Here is a 19139-nt window from a genome sequence, read left to right as displayed (position 1 = left end):
GATTATCAGTATTATCAGAATACCCCACACTTTTCCTGGTCTTGGTAGATAACAGTCCAAGCCACTTGAGATGCCTCATGTCACGGTGGCATTCCTGGCTACCCACGTTCCGGGTAAGTTTCCCCTCGTTTAACCGTCGTGATAACGACCGTGGAAAACAAGATTACTGAGGCGTGTTTATTTATTTTTTTTTTCTTACCTCGACATGGAATCCCTTGCATCCGCGTGGTAATTCGAGCCACTTTATCTGCGGGAGATAAGCCTTTTTGGTTCCTGAAAGGCCAGTGGGTCTTTTGAGCTTACAGTTATGTGCAGAAAATGGCTAGAGCAAGGGGCCAAAACGCGGGATAAAGAAACACCAGAGGCGTCGACCTCATAAAAAGCAGCCAGCTGCCAATCGACCCGGGATGTATTCAGTATCTTCCGTACTTTAGATCACTTGAGATCACTTGAGGAACTCAGAGCAATCAGAACGTTATGGGCAGCCACCATCGTCAGATCGCAGCTTCCGATTGTTTAGGTTCTCGCCGTGTGGGGATCGATGTAACCTCTAGGGCGACGTTCCAGGACTAAGTGGCTGCGACAGGTGAAACGCCCACGCGTGCGGTTTGTTTACCGGCTTTCATTGGATTGGACTTGAGGCCGCAAGGATCTGGGAGAACTGGGGACACTTCGACATTTCGAATCTCTGCATTCCAGGAGATCGGCAGGGTAACGATCTGCATGTTTACTGGGCTCCAACTTAAGAACCCCGACCTCCCCTTCTTCTCTCACTTGACTCTTCTCTTTACCCACCACCTGATCGTCATGAAGTTCTCCTTGGTCCTAGGCGGCCTTGCTGCCTTGGCCTCGACGGCGGTGTCAGTTAAGGTGAATCCACTCCCCGCCCCTCGAAACATCACCTGGGGTTCGTCTGGTCCGATCCCCGTTGGGGACGTAATTCTCCGCACCTCCGACAGCCACCATCACAAGCACAAAATCGTCCGGCACGCGTGGGCCCGGGCCTGGGACACGATTACCGACCTAAAGTGGGTTCCCGCCGCCACCGAAGCGCCCATCGCCTCCTACGAACCCTTCCCGACCGGCGCCGGCCTCACCAAGCGCACCGCGGTCACGATTTCCTCGGTTCAAGTCTCCATTGTGGACGGAGATGCCGAATTACAGCATGGAGTGGACGAATCCTACACATTGGATGTTGCAGCTTCGTCTGGCAGCATAAAGATTCATGCGCAAACCCCTTGGGTGCGCTGCACGCGTTCACCACTCTGCAGCAACTGATCATCTCTGACGGCCGTGGCGGGTTGATCATTGAGCAGCCGGTTCATATCTGGGATGCCCCTCTCTACCCGTACCGTGGAATCATGCTCGATACGGGCCGCAACTTTATCACTGTTCCCAAGATCCTCGAGCAGATTGACGGCATGGCGCTATCCAAGCTGAACGTCCTGCACTGGCATTTGGACGATTCCCAATCGTGGCCAGTGGAAATGGAAACCTACCCGCAGATGACAAAGGACGCATTCTCGCCTCGAGAAATCTTCTCCAAGAGCGATATTCGGCGCGTCATTGGCTATGCTAAAGCTAGGGGTGTCCGTGTCATCCCCGAGGTGGATATGCCTGGTCACTCGGCCTCTGGCTGGCAGCAAGTGGATCCGCAGATGGTAGCTTGTGCACACTCTTGGTGGTCTAATGATGTCTATAAATACCACACATCCGTCGAGCCTAACCCCGGTCAGCTCGACATCATCTACAACAAGACATACGAAGTCGTTAAGGGTGTCTACGATGAACTCTCGGACATTTTCGAGGACAACTGGTTCCACGTTGGTGCTGACGAGCTCCAGACTAACTGCTATAATTTCAGCACCTACGTTACCAATTGGCTCACGGAGGATCCTTCCCGTACCTACAATGACCTGGTTCAATACTGGCTGGATCGAGCCCTTCCCATCTTCCGCGGCGCATCCCCGGATCGTCGTCTCATGATGTGGGAAGACGTATATCTCTCCGACCCCCACGGGACGGACGTTCCTCGTGACATCGTTCTGCAGACCTGGAATGGTGGGCTGACCAACATCAAGAAGCTCACCTCCAGTGGCTTCGATATCATTGTCTCCTCTTCCGACTTCCTCTACTTGGACTGCGGCCGTGGCGGCATCGTCTCGAATGATCCGCGCTATGACGTTCAGTCCAACCCCGACGGCGGCGTCAACTTCAACTATGGCGGCAACGGCGGGTCTTGGTGTGCCCCGTATAAGACCTGGCAGCGTATCTACGACTACGACTTCACCACCAACCTCACCAAGGCCGAAGCTAAGCACGTCCTTGGCGTTGAGGCGCCCCCTATGGTCCGAGCAGGTTGACTCTGTTACCGTCTCAAACGAGTTTTGGCCTCGTGCTGCTGCTCTCGGTGAGCTGGCATGGTCTGGCAACCGTGACGCCTCCGGCCGTAAGCGCACTACTTTACTCACCCAGCGTCTCCTCAACTTCCGCGAGTACCTCGTTGCAAACGGCGTTCAGGCTCAAGTCCTTCTTTCCAAGTACTGCATGCAGCATCCCCACGCATGCGATCTCTACTATAACCAGACCGTCATTACTTGATGTGCGTTTTTGGACCCTTTTGGACCGGAGTGCATCACTTCCAAGCTTTTTTTTTTTTCTTTCTTTTCCATTCTTATGTAAATAGATCCTTTACTGTTCGTGCGACCTTTGGATACTTAGATACCCAATACAATTGGAGGTCATTTTTTCTCTGAGCGAAGGCAAAGTCAAGTGACCCTACAAGGTCAATCCTCTACAATATGCCGCATCGGCTCTATCCTTCAACGTCCCGTCGTCACTCTGATCCTTATCACCCTCTTACCTGCACAATGCGTCAAGACGACCATTTCCCAAATTGGGACTATCGTCGAATCCCCCAATGCTGGTTCAGTCCTGGGATTCCAGCCACCATGTCCCACCCAAAAATCACGCGGAACGAGTAAGCCCTCCCAAAGTCAATTCGTTTCAGAATCGGTCCGGCCACTCTGCCCTATCATTGCTCGCCACTGATGTTGTGCGACACCCTGAAGCAAATCTCTGGGTACGAGGCTTTGCTCCCCATCGGTAGCCGACGTTGCACATGCGATCTGTGGCCCAGCACGTCAGATTTTCGCCACGGGATAGGTACCGTCTACAGAAAAGCATGGCCTGCGCGAGGTAGGACGAACCCCTGCCACTTTTCCCGTTATAGATGCCCCTCTGACAAACCCATACAAGACATCCCTAGGTATATACCTCGGCGCGATGTATTATCAACCAGTCCCCTTCCCTTCCTAGCTTTCTCCAGTTTCGCATTTCTTCGTATCCAAAACACCTGTCCAACGCCCTGGTTGCACCCAGGTTCCCAATTGAGCGACCCAGCTCGAGCAAAACCTCTCTTCGATCCCGCGTAGTCCTCTCTCTTCCATTCTGAACGCGCTGCACTCGCTTATTCTTCCCTGTCCATCCATGCCCCCCCTGAAGTTCTTGATGCCACCTCAACCGATTAGGTTGCATTATACTGGTATTGATTCCGCCCACGTTGTACGTAACCGTGGCCCGCCTAATCGTGTGCTACACGCCTCTGTTCGCAGTGATCGGATCTGAGAGCGCGATGTGCAGAACACGAGGTCGCTCCATCTGGCTTGAATTGAAGCTTGCCTGGGTGCGCCATGCAATTCTCCGACACTCGTGGTGGGCCCAAGATAGTGTATCGAGAGTCCTTGGTGTGGCTGTAGGACAGGCGTTTCAGTGTGATGACGGGGGTTTGATAGTTCATTGCGGTTGGTGCTGGGCCACGGCTTGTAGGGTAGGAATAGTGTCTAGTGGCCGGGGAGGCTAAGGCCGGATCATAAGCTTCGAGACTTTCGATATCGGGAATCGTTGCAAGGAAGCCTGTTCGCGATTATACTTCTCCCTCATGAGTGGACTTGCTACGGTGGCACGACATCTGGTTTTCTGGATTGGGAGTTACGGGCCCGTGACGATGTAGATGGTCCACCTTATGTTGGTTCTAATTCTAATGACTCTCACGAAACATCGACGCTTTGGCTAGGATGGGGGTCCAATCTGAATTCGGGTCAGAATCGGCAACGAAGGTCTCTGTTCCAGGTTGACTTCAAGTTGCTCACTTCGCATACCCAGAAATAGCTTCGGACCCGTGGATATATATCCCTGCACGAACCTTATGCGTACCTTCCCCTCGACTTCAGTGGTACTATTCAAGACTTTAAGAGTTCAGCATTTGGATATTATAGCGTAGACCTCGGGAATGTATCGATCTTCGACAGGAGAGATACTCCCCACCTGGATCGGGCTTTTTCGTCTGCGTCTGTCAGTGGTATTTGCCAGTTGGTGTTAACGATGTAGTAGAGTGAACCAAACCAGAGCCTTCAACTTCTACTCATGGGTTATCTAACTAATCGAGGGCTATATCAACAGAAACGTTGATAGAGAATAAGATTCCTATATTCGGAATGCTTTGTACAAGCTTTCCGTATGTTTCGCGCTTGCAACAATCTCTCTTGTTCTCCAAGTCCTGGGTGTCTATGATATCCGCACCCGCATTCTAATGTCTATTATTCAAGGTACCTCTCTGATGTCACGAGTCCTAATCGATACTGAAGCCTTCCATAATGATCCTGTAAAGCTACTGTAGCGCCTATATTGCTTTCCTCGTTCCATTCATATTGATCGAAGCATCCCAGGACCATTTCTTCGGGACCGGCATCTAAGTCCTGATAGGTAGACTTAATCGAAGCGATCACACCCGACCGCCAATAAGAATCTAGCATATTACTATCACACAGGGGACGATCAGGCCGATTTGGATCGAGTCCACAGACAGCGCATCGAACTATCACTTCCAGAAACACGACAAAAAAAGGAAAGAAAGCAAGAAACCAACCGCTGATCCTCTTGGGACGATTGAGCCAAAGCGTGCGCATTGGTCCCCTGCCCCTCGGCCTTCTCGTCCTGCTCAGCACTCCCGTCCCGGCGTGCATGAAAGTTCCCTCCCGAGGTCCCCCTGAGATCCATCCGGAAAGCAGAATAGGGGACTGCGGTTATCCTTAGGCCCCAACCTTAGGGCCTGGGGTGGCCGCTGTGGACCTGCGCAAGTTATGAGATGCACCTGGCATAACAGAATTTATGCAGTGTTACCTCGGAAATCAGGACCGATTATGACGTCTACCAGTAGGATCTGTCAATACGGACACCCGAACAGGAAAGAGCTAATCTGCAGGACCATGGCACAGCCTCAGACGAAGGGGGCCCAATGGAGCAGCCACGATGATGAATGCCCATAGGTTTAGCGGGGATCGGTTGCATTTTCCCCGGGGAAAGGATCTGGTGCTTTTCTGATCTGTGGCTCAGTCGCTGAGCCACAGGCTGTAATGTGACGGTACAGAACTAAATAAACACATGCGGAATCGGGCATGGAGCAGAGTGGGGAGTCCCCACGCGGGACCCGTCGAGGCCCAGAATTTCCAGGTCGAGATTTCAGGTTTGGATTCGGGTCGGAGATGCGTCATGCATCGATCGTATTTCCGGAGGGAGTCTTGTTTTACTTACTCCTATTGCCTATAGGAATGGGTGCAAAAAAAAAAGAAAAGAAAAGAAAAGAAAAGACTAGCAAGGATACCCATGTAGCGGGAGAAGCTTTCTTCCCGAAACGCGAAGCCTATTGTCACCCTGCCAAGCCGGCAGGTCACGTGGCAAGCCCCCTCTAGATAGCTTCTTAGCACAATACGAATAAACTATCATTCATCGCTCTAGCTACGGCCACAAATTGGTAGCATTGCCCGGTTCGTAAGCTCCAAGGGATCTCTGGAGCCAAAAATTCCTCTGTTTTTCTGTTTTTTCCAAAATTTTCGACAACAAGCTCAACTCCTCGAGTTTTCGGGAGCCACGAGCTGATCTGAGAGACACGTCGCGTCGCTCACCCCACCTCCACCTTCTATCCCCACTCTATACGCCCGCCTACCCAATCAGCTAGCACAGGCCCCTGTCGATCCGAATCACAGGATACCCTAACTATCAAAAAGAACAAGGCAAATAATTGATGACCACTACCATCGACGATCGTCAGCTTCGTCGAGTGATCGAGCTTGCACACCAGTTCCAAGCCTACACGGAAGGAGCGCACATCTGGTCACGCAAGTTCGATCTACGTACGCAAGCACGAATTGGCCACCTGGTCACTTCTTACCCCGCCCCACCCGCTACCAACGACCCATTCCCACCAAGCTGGGGTGTTGATCGTTCTAGCCTGTCTGGTACTGTCAAAGAATTCCTTACAATTACCGACAAGCTAGTGGAGACTTCACAGCTCTCGCCAGCTTCTGGGTCTGAGCCAGAAAATCCCCTAGGGAAGCGAGCAAGAACCAAACCCCGGTCACGCATGACATCCCTACCAGATCCAAAGCCAGGCCCAGCAACAAGTGACTCTTTCTCGGGCTACCGTGAGCCTCAGACAAGCCCCAGCCCAGACACCACTCCGCGTCGACCACGGCTAGTGATTGACCGTACTCACCGACCGACCTCCCTGTTCACTACACCCCCTCAAGCTACAGACACTACAAGCCAGGAGTCTGAGCGCTCCCAGGCACATATTGACTACCATCTTGCCCTACCGCCAAGTACCGGAAACACACCAAGCACAACCCCCGCCCTACAGCGCGAGATACTGGGAATGTCAAATCCAAGCCTCCCACCCGGCTTCCAAGCCACAGCAACAGCGAATGACCACTCCCAGGGTCCAAACACCCCACTAACCGCGGACACGCCACTCACTGTCGGCACTGCAATGCATATCTTCCGGCAAATCCTCCGCGAGGAGCGTACGCACGAGCCACAGCCCCGACAAGGCCGCCAAGGCCCAATGGGACCCCCTGGTGACATGGGCCCGCCCGGCCCCCCGGGTCCACAAGGCTCAGCCGGCATCCAAGGCCCAGAAGGCCAACCTGTGCTCGCCTCGCCAGACACTTCTTGGAAGCCCAGTGACATCGGGCTGTTTAACCCAGAAGCTAGAGACCCTAATGGCGAAGGGGTGGTTACAATCTCCAACGTGACTAACTACAAAGATGTCTTTATCTTCATCGACCGGATGAAGGACCTCATCCCTACCAAGTCCGAAGAGATCGTACGAGCCAACCTAGCAAGCTGTCTACGCGGCTCAGCGCTAGGATGGTACTCATCTCAACTCTCTGAGCTTGAACGTACCGCTCTACGCTCCAACCCCGTGGACTCTCCCGTAGGATGGTTCCAAACTCTCGAGGCTAAGTTCCGGCCCCCCACGTTCGGACCTTCTCTACCAGTTTAATACGTTGACATACACCAAGCGCGATATCCGCGACGGCACGCCAATCCGGGTATACGTTCAGCGGATGCTACGTCTAGCCAGAGGCCTGGGACACAGCTCCCTGTACGACCAAATGATCCATATCCGCCAAGGTATCGAAGGAGATCTCCGCCGCGACGTACCTCTCCCAACAGAGACAACGTCTATGGCAACCTTTATCCAAGGTCTCGAGATGACTTACCTAGACTGGAAGGACGCAGTAGAAGACCGTGCCAAGATCTACCGTCAATATCGACAGCGTATGTCGGACCCCCAACGCCAGCAACGACGTTCCAGTCAACCGCCGGCGGCCTCTAATCCCCAGGACTTGCGATACAGGACTGACATAAACCAGCGGCGACCTGCCAACCCACAGTGGAATCCTAGACAAAGGGCCGACCAGCCCTACCAACGTCCAACATATGGCTACCAGGGCCAGCGTGCCCCCCAACAATATGGTTACCAGAACCAAGTCCAGCAGTATAACCAGTCGCGCTATAACCAAGGCCCACAGCAAGCCACCGCACAACAACCACGCCAACCATGGAACCAGAACCAGCGCCAGCAGCCGGATCGCCCGCAAGGTCGGCAGAATGACCAGACCAATTGGCAACAGGATAGGAAGCCATGGGATAGCAACAAACCGCGCGCCTACATCGCAGACACACAGGACGCCCAAGCCGAGGAGGAAGCCGGAGAAGAATACCATGCCGACGACCAAGATATCGACTGCTACGACGAGGCCATCTATGGCGACGAGCCGGAAAACGACCAGGAAGCCTACATGGCTCATCAGGATGATGCTGCCTATGAGGACCAGAGCTTCGAGCCTACAGCGCAGAACTGCACACCTGAATTCTCAGTAACTTGCCGTCACTGTCAACAGGGATACACGTCTAACGCGGCTTTGCATGTCCACCTATCTACATGCAAGCCACAGGCGGCGGCCGACCTGCCGTTCGAAGCCACAGCATATATGGCTACTAACCTCCCGGTCATCAAATCCGACAAAACAACATACCAGGAACCTGGTTATGCCTACCGCTCATGGCGTTACGCAACCGCCGCAATAGGACTAAATACCCGGGACAATGTAGTGATGTGCTGCCTAGACTCTGGCTGCGTCATGACCCTCATCGACTCGGCGCTGGCCAAGGACCTCAACGTCCCTATCCACAAGATCAAGCCTATCCCCGTCAGCGGCATCGGATCACAGCATATTTCGGATGCATACGTTAAGCTAACCCTCCAATTCTACGGGCCTAAAGCCACAGCCGAAGTCCACGCAGAAGCCCACCTTGTCGACGGACTACGCGCGAAACTCTTGCTTGGAATCGATGTCATGGGCGCCGAAGGCTTCAAATTGGATTTCGAACGGAGACAAGCTACGATCGCCTCCTGCCAGGACACGGTTTTCCCTATAGGCCTGCAAGCTAAGCCAAATCATGTCGCAACAAGGCCAGTCTATGCGGCTGCCCAGGTTATCATCCCTCCATACTCCACAGCAAACGTCCCAATCCGCATCAAAACCAAACTCCCCGACAATAGGGACTACGTCTTCGACCCATCCGCTACACAGTGCTATGTGCAAGCATCTATCGTTGACGCCAACTTCACATACATCCCTTTTACGAATAAAACAGACACTCGACGAGTCATCCCCGTCGGAGCCGTATCGGAACGCTACAAGAAGCAGACTTTGCAATGGCGTGCCAAATCTCGCCCGAATTCGCTCCAATGGCAACTCGGCCCCCACAAGCCGAACGAAGAGTGAATATCTCAACCCACACACATAACCTACAAACTGTGCTCCCAAACGGCGTAACCATCTATGGCAAGCCGCGAGTAGTCCAAAAGCTCCAAACAGTGATTGAAACATACGATATCTGGGGACATCCCCAGCTGGCAGACATTCCGATGGAGCAATGGATGCGTATTCCAATGATCCCAGGATGGGAAGACAAGGTGCCGAAGCCACAAATTTACAAATGTGGCACGGCAGACCGCGCCGAAATCGACAAGCTCTTTGACTCGCTCCAGGCTGACGGTAAGCTCAAACGTGCTAAGTCACATACGCCAAGCGGATACCCAGTATTTGTCGTGTGGAAGTGGAAGACAGACGACAAGGGCGGCCGTCAGCGTATCGGCCGTGTCGTGGTAGACCTCCGGGCACAGAACAGGCTCGTTGTCAAAGACATCTACCCCTTACCGACCCAAGCCGATATTATCGCCATCACCCAGGGTAAACAGTACATATCCGTCTTCGACGCGGCAAAGTGCTTCTACCAGTGGCCAATTCACCCCGACGATGTGGGACAGATGGCGGTAATTACCCACCGAGGCCAAGAGGTATTCCAAGTCGCGATAATGGGCTTTTGTAACTCCGTTGCCTATGTCCAGCGAGTCATGGATAATATCCTGCGGGAGTTCTGCGCATGGTGTCGTGTTTATATCGACGATATAGTCACGGCATCTGACACCATCCAAGCCCACATAGAGCACCTGCACTTGTTGCTCCATAGGCTGCAAGAGTTCAACATCCATTTAGAACCCAAGAAGGCATTTATTGGATTCCCCTCCATTACCTTGCTTGGGCAACAAGTGGACTCACTGGGGATGACCACCAAAGCGGACAAGCTCCAGGCCATCACAAGCCTACAATTCCCCCGAACATTGAAGCAACTGGAAACCTACCTCGGCCTCACAGGCGCTTACCGACATTATATCGCAAAATACGCAAGCAAGGCCGAGCCGCTACAAAAGCGCAAAACGCTCCTTCTCAAGGACGCGCCGTCTAAGGGCGCCGCACGCCGTAACCTCTCTATGCGCACTATACTGGACGAGCCATCGAAGGAGGAGCTGGAAGCTTTTGCAACCCTCCAAGCTGAATTCACCAAGGCGCCCTGGCTGGCACACCACGATCCACATCGACGCCTATACGCCGATCTTGATGCCTCCAAGGAACAGGGACACGGGGTGGTGCTATTCCACATAAAGGCAGAATATGATCACAAGGACCTTGCAAAGCCCCCACCATTCACGGCGGTGCAGCCGATTATGTTCCTAAGCCGCCTACTATCCACCGCCGAGAAGAATTACTGGCCAACCGAACTGGAAGTCTCATGTCTGGTGTGGACCCTGCGCAAGGCCCGCCATCTATTCGAAGCCGCTCCAGCAGACCTCCCGCCAGTCATCTACACGGACCATAGTGGCACAGTCACTATCGCAACAAGCTCCAGCCTGAAGTCAGCAAACTCGGACAATTTGAACCTTCGCCTTGTCAGGGCATCGCAATTTATCCAACAATTTCGTGTCCTAATACACCACCGCCCAGGCGTAGGGAACAAGGTCGCAGACGCGCTTTCGAGACTACCAAGCTCCAAACCTACAAAGCCACGCGCTGACGAGGGCGATCTCGACTCGCTATGGTGCAATCCTAGACCACCAGATGAACTAGACGACAAGCTCACCTCAATCCCCGACGACGAAATGATAGCGTTCGCGGCGACAGTCCAAGCTACCGCGTATCCTGTAGACACAGACGGAGACCTCACGCTCACATCCTCTATCATGCTCCTGTCCGAAGAGTTTAAAAGACGGATCGTCCAAGCCTACACCGATGATACCCGTCTCTCGCGCATTGTCGAAACCCTACGGGACAATGAGGACGACCCGGTCCCAACGAGATTGCCGTACGAGATGGATGGCGACCTGTTATACATGCGCCAAGCCTCAGGAGAAAAGTCACTCTGCCTCCCGCAATCTATGACAGGCGAGATTTTCAATATTATCCATGATCAACAGGGCCACCAAGGCATAGATAGGTGTTGGGCGAAAATGCGCGGTGTTTGCTTCTATAAGGGGCTAAAGCTCCTAAAGGAATATATCGCTAGATGTCCTGAATGTCTCACCAACGCGGTACACCGTCACCGCCCGTACGGAAGCCTCCAGCCTATTGTTGCCCCCCCAATTCCATTCCACACACTGACAGTGGATATCGTCACTGGGTTGCCAACCTCGCATGACGACCGGGATGCCATGATGTCAGTTACCGACAAGTTCACCAAGCGGGTAGGCTACATCCCAGGCAGGGCGGACTGGACTGGCGAGCAGTGGGCCAAGCCCCTGCTAGACATGTTTATGCTAGGCGACTGGGGCCTACCGACGGTGATAATCTCAGATAGGGACCCGAAATTCGTGCAAGGCCTCTGGGCAGCCATATTCACCATCCTAGGCGTAAGCCTCTTATACACCACAGCATACCACCCTCGCGCCGACGGCCAATCCGAGAGATCGAACCAGGTCGCGGAGATTGCCCTACGACACTGGGTCTCAACCCACCCAGCCGAAATCTCCGACTGGCCAAGGGCATTACCCCACCTCCAAGCGTCAATGAACGCTTCTACCAGCGCGGCTACTGGCCATACCCCCCCACAAGTTGATGTACGGCATCGAACTGCGACAAGCCTGGGACATGATGCCCCAAGCATTTGACCACGACAGAAGCTTCAAAGCTCGTTTAGATGCGGAGCAATCGCTGGCATACGCGGCGACCCAAATGAAGTATTACTTCGACCGAACACACAAGCCGATATACTTCCAGCCTGGTGACTGGGTTTATCTTAAGCTGTCTACAGACCCCCAAAAGCCCGGGTACACAATTCCAGCCAACGATGAACGACCAAGGAAGTTCCGACAACGATACGTCGGCCGCTTCAAGATACTCCACCGAGTCGGCCGATTGGCTTATAAGCTCGATTTCCCTCCCACGTGGCGCCGCCATCCAGTAGTCAGCGTCGAGCACCTGGAAAAATGCCCACAGGGTGCAGACCCGTGGAACCGCCAAACAAACGACGAGAACCACCTACCTATGGAAGACGAAAGGTTCCCAGACGAGACGAGACACGAAGTCGAGCGGATACTCGCAAAGAGGACCACTAAGCCCCGTGGTCGCCCCCGTGCAGACGGAGCTGCGAGACAACCCACCACTAAATATCTGGTAAGGTGGAAAGGACAATCCGCGCGAGAGGACCAATGGGTAGCAGCAGAGGATATTGCAGCGGACGAACTTATCTCGGAGTTCGAAGCCACCCACCAACCTGGCCCTTCCAACACCTCTCACCAACCCGGTCCAGCCAGGACCTAACCAGCTCGACATCCTTCCTACCACTTATCCTTTCGACCGCATAGCGATAGTACATGACCTTATTTCTTAGCCACTTACCTGACCTTGTTTTACTTTCAACCTTACCTTCAAGCTATTTCCTGACCACCTACCTACCTTACCTTACCTCACCGGTAACTCACCATACTCTCACTCTGCTTTACCAACTCTCACTCTATTCCACTATATCCCATACAAGATGACGACCCAGCAAGAAGCCTTTAGGCAACAGATACAGAATCTCTTACAGAATGAGAGACAGAGCCAACATGAAATAAACCAGCAAGGAAGCAATGAGACGGATGAACCGAACAGCGAAGCGCAAGACTCGATAGTGCAAAGCAACGAGACAAACCCTGGCAGCGAAAGGAGCGACAGGACGCAGGAGAGAACCCGTAGGCAACGCTACAAGAAGAAAGCAGTGGCGTACAACCGCCAAGTCACAGACGCATTCTGTACACAAGCCGACCGACCGTCGGTCGAGGAATTCATTGCTAAGGAGATCGCTAGATGGCGTGACAAGCCTAACCGCGGCAACTCTGAGAACGCCCTCCCAAGGTGCACAGAAATGGTTTTTTGTTGAGGGGAAATACCAGTTACCCCCAGCCATGCACAAGCTCTCAGACGAGCACGTGTATATGGTGACAAAAACCCTTTCCGCCAAGGCGCGCTGCGCACGGCGCTGGACAGAGGATTTTAATGCAACTGGCGACATCCGGGCCGAGCGTATCCCGCTCGACCCCAGCCCTTTGTTTTACGTTTTCGGGGTCCCGTGTATAGCCCTCTATCGCGGCTATTACATCCTGGCCGGCTCCCGAGGTCCCGAGCTCTATGGCGTACTAGCAAATGTTAAAAACAACGCAACAATCAAAGCAGCGCAGAGGGATTGGTTATTAGGCCCGATTCTAGCATCAGAAGACTTCACCAGTGCCCAACGAAACCTGACACGGATATATCATGATGAAACAGGTGAAAGGATCACCACTAAGGTACAGGCACACGGCACAATCGTATCGACGGACGCGCTACTCCCAAGCGAGCGGACCAGTCAAGCGTGTAAAGCACGTTTCGACCGAATCATCACGAGCGTATTCGACCTCAGCCTTATTAGCGGTGGCGACGGCAAGCCCTCTTTCGCACGTATCATTGATCATCCAGCTTTTACCAGGAAGACGCATACGACCCATCCCTTAGTGACCGAAACCCCCCAAAGCTGACTACCAATCCCAGGGGCAGGCGCTCGCTATAGAGCTGCTCAGAGAGACAAACCCAGTACTGGAAGACCTAATCAATAAGCTCCAAACCGTCGCAGCCACCACCCCAGCGGCAGACTATAAGGCACAGTTCCCAGCGCTTACGAAAAGTCTCGACCTTATAGCAGGCATCCAAAAGGATATACAAGCCGTCGACGAGCGTTACAGGGATGCTTTAGCAACTTGGAGGGAAATAGAGGCTGAGCTTATGACAACGCAACCTGGGCCGAGAGCAATGGCTGTCCTGTCTACCATCGCCAAGCCAATACGCGACAACCTCGCCATGCTGGCAAATCTCAAGGCCATATATGGCACACCAGCAGACGTAGAAGCAAGCCTCTACAGGCCAGGGTATTTCAACGAAGAAGCCGAAGCGCCGCCCGGAAACACAGGCACCAACGAAGAAGCCGAAGCGCCACCCGGAAACACAGGCGCCATAAACTACGTGTGCTATCCTGGCGAAGAAGATGAACTTTTCAGGAACCGACAGACCAATTAACCCGTCGTTTCTGTTGCCTTCCCCTTCGTTTTCTTTCCTCGCGCATCGGGACGATGCTGTTTTTTGTTTGGGGCGAACTGTCACCCTGCCAAGCCGGCAGGTCACGTGGCAAGCCCCCTCTAGATAGCTTCTTAGCACAATACGAATAAACTATCATTCATCGCTCTAGCTACGGCCACACCTATCGAGTCCACTCACTAGACCGTGGGAAGGGAAAAAATATATGCGGTGAACACCGAGCAGTGATAGATCCAAAATGTCAGAAAAGCTAATCCCCAGTCCTCGATCGTGCAGCGCACATCTTCGGCGCTTATGCAGACCCCAACTTTTCGATTTCCGAGCTCCTACCCGATAGTCACAGCCAATGTGAGGCGTAGACAGGCTGTGACAGCGGCCGTCCCTAGTGCGCTGCATGATATGCCAGCTCTGATGATCCCCCTCAACACTGTACGATGGCTTGCAACTCGTGCTTCTGCTTTCGCACCTTTACAAGCCTTGGATATTCCCGAAGGGTATCTGTACAGAACGCTTAGACTCCCCTCTCTGAGTGGAGCGCGATCGGGAATCATCGGCTTCAAGCTCTGGCCCATTATCATCGCAGCATCACTAGAAATGTCTCCCAGGACCGGTAATTGCGTATACTCGCTTGCGCGGTAATACCTTTGTTATCCTCGAGCTTGCTGAATCTTGTGACTACTCGATGATTTGGGTCGGCCGGTTACACAGAACCAGAACAGGGTGCAAAAAGATGATCCGGCGATCATTTGGCTGCAACAGAGAGGCAACTGTGCCCGGCTGCAGTTGATGAGCCCCCCCCCTCCCCAATACCCCAATATCACCCACTGGTCTCATCACGATGCTAGAAATTACTATAGTTACAATACCAGCGCCCCCGCCCCCCCCCAACTCGCCATGGAGCAGCTCAAGTGCTCTGCTTTCCGCTTCCACCTTGGAACGTTTGGCGTCAAACCACAGGGCACGCTAAAGTAAGAGACCGGTGTTCACCCGGAGCCAGATCACCTTCGTCGATCATAGCTCGTGCATCGTGATGTCATGCGCAGCAGTGCCAGACATTTCCCAAGCATGTCTCAACACCAACCTGATCGGGACTAGAAGAGTAAGGCGGTACAAGAGAGGGGAAGCTGTCTGATTTGCCTTTCGTGGCGATGCACGCCCCCCCCAGATGCTATAGAGTGCATTCCCGAATACCTGTAGATCCCGACTTCTTTCTCCCTACGAGCCGGTGTTGTCGCGGCCAAAAGGGGGAGTCGACACATCCTGGAGCCTATCTTGCGTCAATAGTGCTGTTCGCCCGCATTGGCGGGAAGAATGATTGGGCTGCAGTGCGCCTCGTGGGGTTTAGCTCGACCCGGGTGACGGTCGTGCCCGCAGCTCCCGAGGGAAAGACAGCATGGGGGGGGTAAGGACAACTGTATGCAATAACGATCGAGGAATGGTCATTGGCGAGAAATAGCCGGAACCCTTCTCGATCACCATATTGACAGGCTGTGACTTGTACCCGCTTGTATCTGTACGCTGTGCTTTAAGCAGCACAGCGTGTTGGGTGTTCTAGGATCTGCACTCATTGGGGTCCCTGTACGGTTCTGAGATCATCCCGGTGCACTTGACGGGCGCAAAGCGTGTAACCTAATTTGGTATAACCACCAACATTCTATGAGATATTATTCAACTTCCCTGGTCGTGATTCTCCACCTGCTATTTCCGGGTCACATGGTTGGCGATTGGAAGGGTCGGTCCGCGATCCACAGTCCACGGCATCTTGTCTCATTCCATGGACCCAACAGTTTCTGTGCCGCTGCAATGAAACAGGGGAAGCCCATGGCGCTATAGAAACGGGGGGTGACGCGGTCGAACAGCGCCAAGGTAAGCAAGGCGAAGGTTCAAAGGGGAAAGGGTGGATGGCGATCGCGAATCTAGAATGGGCGGCACCCTGATGCTTCCCAAGTCTGAACAAGGAGGTAAAATTTGGGTTGCCCTCATGCCATTTTACCCGGGTCGCGCTCGTAAAAGTTCTCCAACGAGAAAGGTAGAAAGGGGGTTCGCGCTAAGTCTCCGTTCCAAGAAATTGGGCCGCTCCACCGACAGGGATCTTGTCCAGAGCAAGCAAGCATGTTGATACGCAGTACTCCGTACTTCCACCATGATGTTGGAGCTCACCGGACCTCTCCGCGTGGAGCTTTTCGTGATTCCATGGTCCAGTGGATCCAGGTAGTTCCATAGCGGGACAAAGCGTATCGCCGCTCCGTATCGCCGACAGACTTCTACCTGACTCGTGTAGTTGCTTGGACCCCGAATTAAGCCTCATTGTTAATTTAAGTCTTACCACGGCGGTGGGACAGGCTACACTCACCTGGGCATCTGGTCGGGGTTGTATGTAAACGCCTGCCAGCCGAGTGTCTACATCGCCGTGCGCGCATCATAAAAAAGAAAAGTAATACTGCTGGGACCCAGGATGAACTTGAATGAGGCAGGTGCCAGAATCTGAGACATGGAGGAAGGATTTGCTTATCGCTCTGCGAGTCATGAGTAGAGTTGAAAATGGAAGGAGGGAAAAAAAAAAGAAAAAAGAAGGATGGGAGTTGAATAGCGCCAAGGACTGCTTATCGGGGAGTTCAACGCACAAGATGCCTATCCTGGTATACCAAAAAGCAAAGGGGTGGCGAGAGCAATGAATGAGTGGGAAAGATAAAGGTGAATTGGCAGAACTTACCGGCTCACAGACCACAGTGTAGATCAATTTCGGCATGACAGTGGCTGAAAATAGGTTTTGCACCCCTTCCAAAAGCCGGCGAACCGCCAAGAACTGCCCAATCAATACCCACCTCAACTTTGAGTCTTTACATCGTAGGTCTAGAATTGCCGCCGCGTCATGCGTTTGAGTTTGAACCCGGAGCTCTAACTCTCTTGGGGCGAGTAAGCAAAAAAGGCCCCCTCGAATGCCAGTGTTGGTGTGGGGCGGTTATCTTAGGTAGCCTGTCATGTCAGACGTTAGTGACCGTAGTGCCTTGTACTAGCAGTGACACCTGTACGACGGTTGGGACGACCCCAGGAGTTTCAACTTGATTATGCTATCTCGAGTGATCGAAGCGGTCCTTTTTCTGACCGGGGTAAACCTGGAGCGTTCTACCTTAGGTTTAACGTGAGGTGTGTTTGAGATACATACACCGGGATCGCATCTTGAAACAAGCAAGCCTGCAGGATTACAATACTAAGCCCATTAAGACCACCCTCGGGTCCGGGGCAAGGGGCGAACTTGGTACGTGGCAAGTCTTCTGCAAACGCCCGTGAGGCTCTAAAGCACATGGGCGTCGAATTCTGCACTCCTGATACATCGCGCCCTCGGGTTTTACACAAATGTTGGGACCGGGGAGCGAGGCCACGTGTGCCAAGGAGATAATACTGCACAACCATGCAGGGCCCAGGATGAAACCACGTTGTCTGGCAAAGATGAGCATGGGGCCGAAGAGCATGTATCCAGGACCAGGCTGTCTTATTAGTTGAACAAGATGTCAAAGCTTAGGGTGCATGCCTTTCGCGACGCATGCAACCCCAGATGCCCGTGGAAAATGGGGTCCATGACTCTGGTTAATCATTGGAGCTGGGGTCTGAAACAGGCGCCGCATTTTGGTGGGTGTCCACGTAACCGTCGTTCTTGCGAATGAAAGTCGGCGGGCGAGCCAGTTCGGCAATAAGAAAAGCGTTGACCACTTGGTATACGGTCCGGGGATAACCACTAAGGGAAATGAGGAAACGAGTCGCGTTACGGTACGAACAGGAAAAACTTTGCGTTCTTGTGCCCAATACACAGCCAAAGACAAGTACTTTGGTTATAGGCAGAATCAAGTAAGACCCCGGAAGCATCAACTCCCGGGCTTGGACAAACCTGAAAAAAAAAAACAAAGAAACGAAACCGCATTCTGCATATTCCAGAACCAGCATCCCGGAGCCACGGTCAAGGATGCTATACGGGGCGCACAAGCCCCTGCCCGTTTCGTGTGCTGTTTTTAGAACGGCCACATGGACGACCGGGGAGTTTAGTTCAGACGGTATTTTGGTAGGGCTGGGAGCTTTGGGCTAGTCACGCGCATCACCAGTTTGAGGGCGTGTTCTGGCGATCGCGGCCTCTTATTTTGGAGACCCGAATGTTTAACTCCGACCTTGTATGCACCCGTGATGGGCAGCCGCGTCTGCCTTGGATCTCGCCCCTCCGTATATTCTTAGAATCATGGTGTCGGGGTGATTGCCATGGTGTAGGATCCTCTAAGAGTCCGGGGGAGGCAAGGACATGGCATAGTCCCACGTGGTGCTTGATGTTATTCTTGGCTTTTGCCCGCAGTGGGACCAAGGTCTGGTCCGGGGATAAGTCCCAGGTAGCCTACAAGACCCTGGCCTGGAGTTTAAGGTGTATCTCCGGATTACTGAACACATTCTATTCGCGGTTTAACTTTTTATTTTTATTTTTAAATTATTCTTGATTTGAGTTTACCCCCCCTAGAGATATCCGGAATTCCTGTAGGGCTGGCGCGGTAGCCCCTGAATTTTTTCTTCTCAAGGCCCGTGAGGGCGGGCGAAGCCGACCCCAGCGGGCTCGACATGGGCCCGTAATCGGACCGTGCTTCTCGAAAGCAAGCTTTCAGCCCTGTGGCTCCAGAGGAAATGAAATTACTTACAGAGTCAGTATGAAGAATGGAGGGCCTGATTAACATGGCTCGGGGAGGCCGATCCTGCAGGATCCTCAGCAGGACAAAAGGGCTGAATGGATGTTAGAAATTCCCGAGACCATGGCGACGGCCAAGCGGGAACTGACTGATAGGCCCGTTTAATCATCCTTTTTATTTTCCC

At 53.1% G+C, this 19139-nt stretch overlaps 3 protein-coding genes across 3 annotated transcripts; all 3 read left to right on the top strand.

Moving 5' to 3' along the window:
• Positions 1–723: 723 nt before the first annotated feature.
• On the top strand, positions 724–2601 carry N7468_005451 (beta-N-acetylhexosaminidase; the record flags this gene model as incomplete). Its single annotated transcript, XM_058474748.1, is given in 3 exon segments — positions 724–1242; positions 1272–2348; positions 2359–2601. 3 exon segments carry the CDS (start codon positions 724–726, stop codon positions 2599–2601), a joined length of 1839 nt encoding a protein of 612 aa, XP_058330488.1.
• Positions 2602–6082: 3481 nt separating this feature from the next.
• Positions 6083–12506, top strand: N7468_005450 (uncharacterized protein; the record flags this gene model as incomplete). Its single annotated transcript, XM_058474747.1, has 4 exons — positions 6083–7273; positions 7338–9069; positions 9120–11596; positions 11799–12506. 4 exons carry the CDS (start codon positions 6083–6085, stop codon positions 12504–12506), a joined length of 6108 nt encoding a protein of 2035 aa, XP_058330487.1.
• Positions 12507–13132: 626 nt separating this feature from the next.
• N7468_005449 (uncharacterized protein) lies at positions 13133–14276 on the top strand (the record flags this gene model as incomplete). The annotated part of the gene is made up of 2 exons (XM_058474746.1): positions 13133–13664; positions 13738–14276. 2 exons carry the CDS (start codon positions 13133–13135, stop codon positions 14274–14276), a joined length of 1071 nt encoding a protein of 356 aa, XP_058330486.1.
• Between the last annotated feature and the right edge of the window lie 4863 nt (positions 14277–19139).

The sequence above is a fragment of the Penicillium chermesinum genome (assembly GCF_028974085.1).
Source record: "Penicillium chermesinum strain IBT 19713 chromosome Unknown utg000004l:1.0-3345178.0:1.0-3348027.0, whole genome shotgun sequence".
Taxonomy (NCBI): Eukaryota; Fungi; Ascomycota; class Eurotiomycetes; order Eurotiales; family Aspergillaceae; genus Penicillium; species Penicillium chermesinum.
This window is presented reverse-complemented; position numbering and strand designations above follow the sequence as displayed.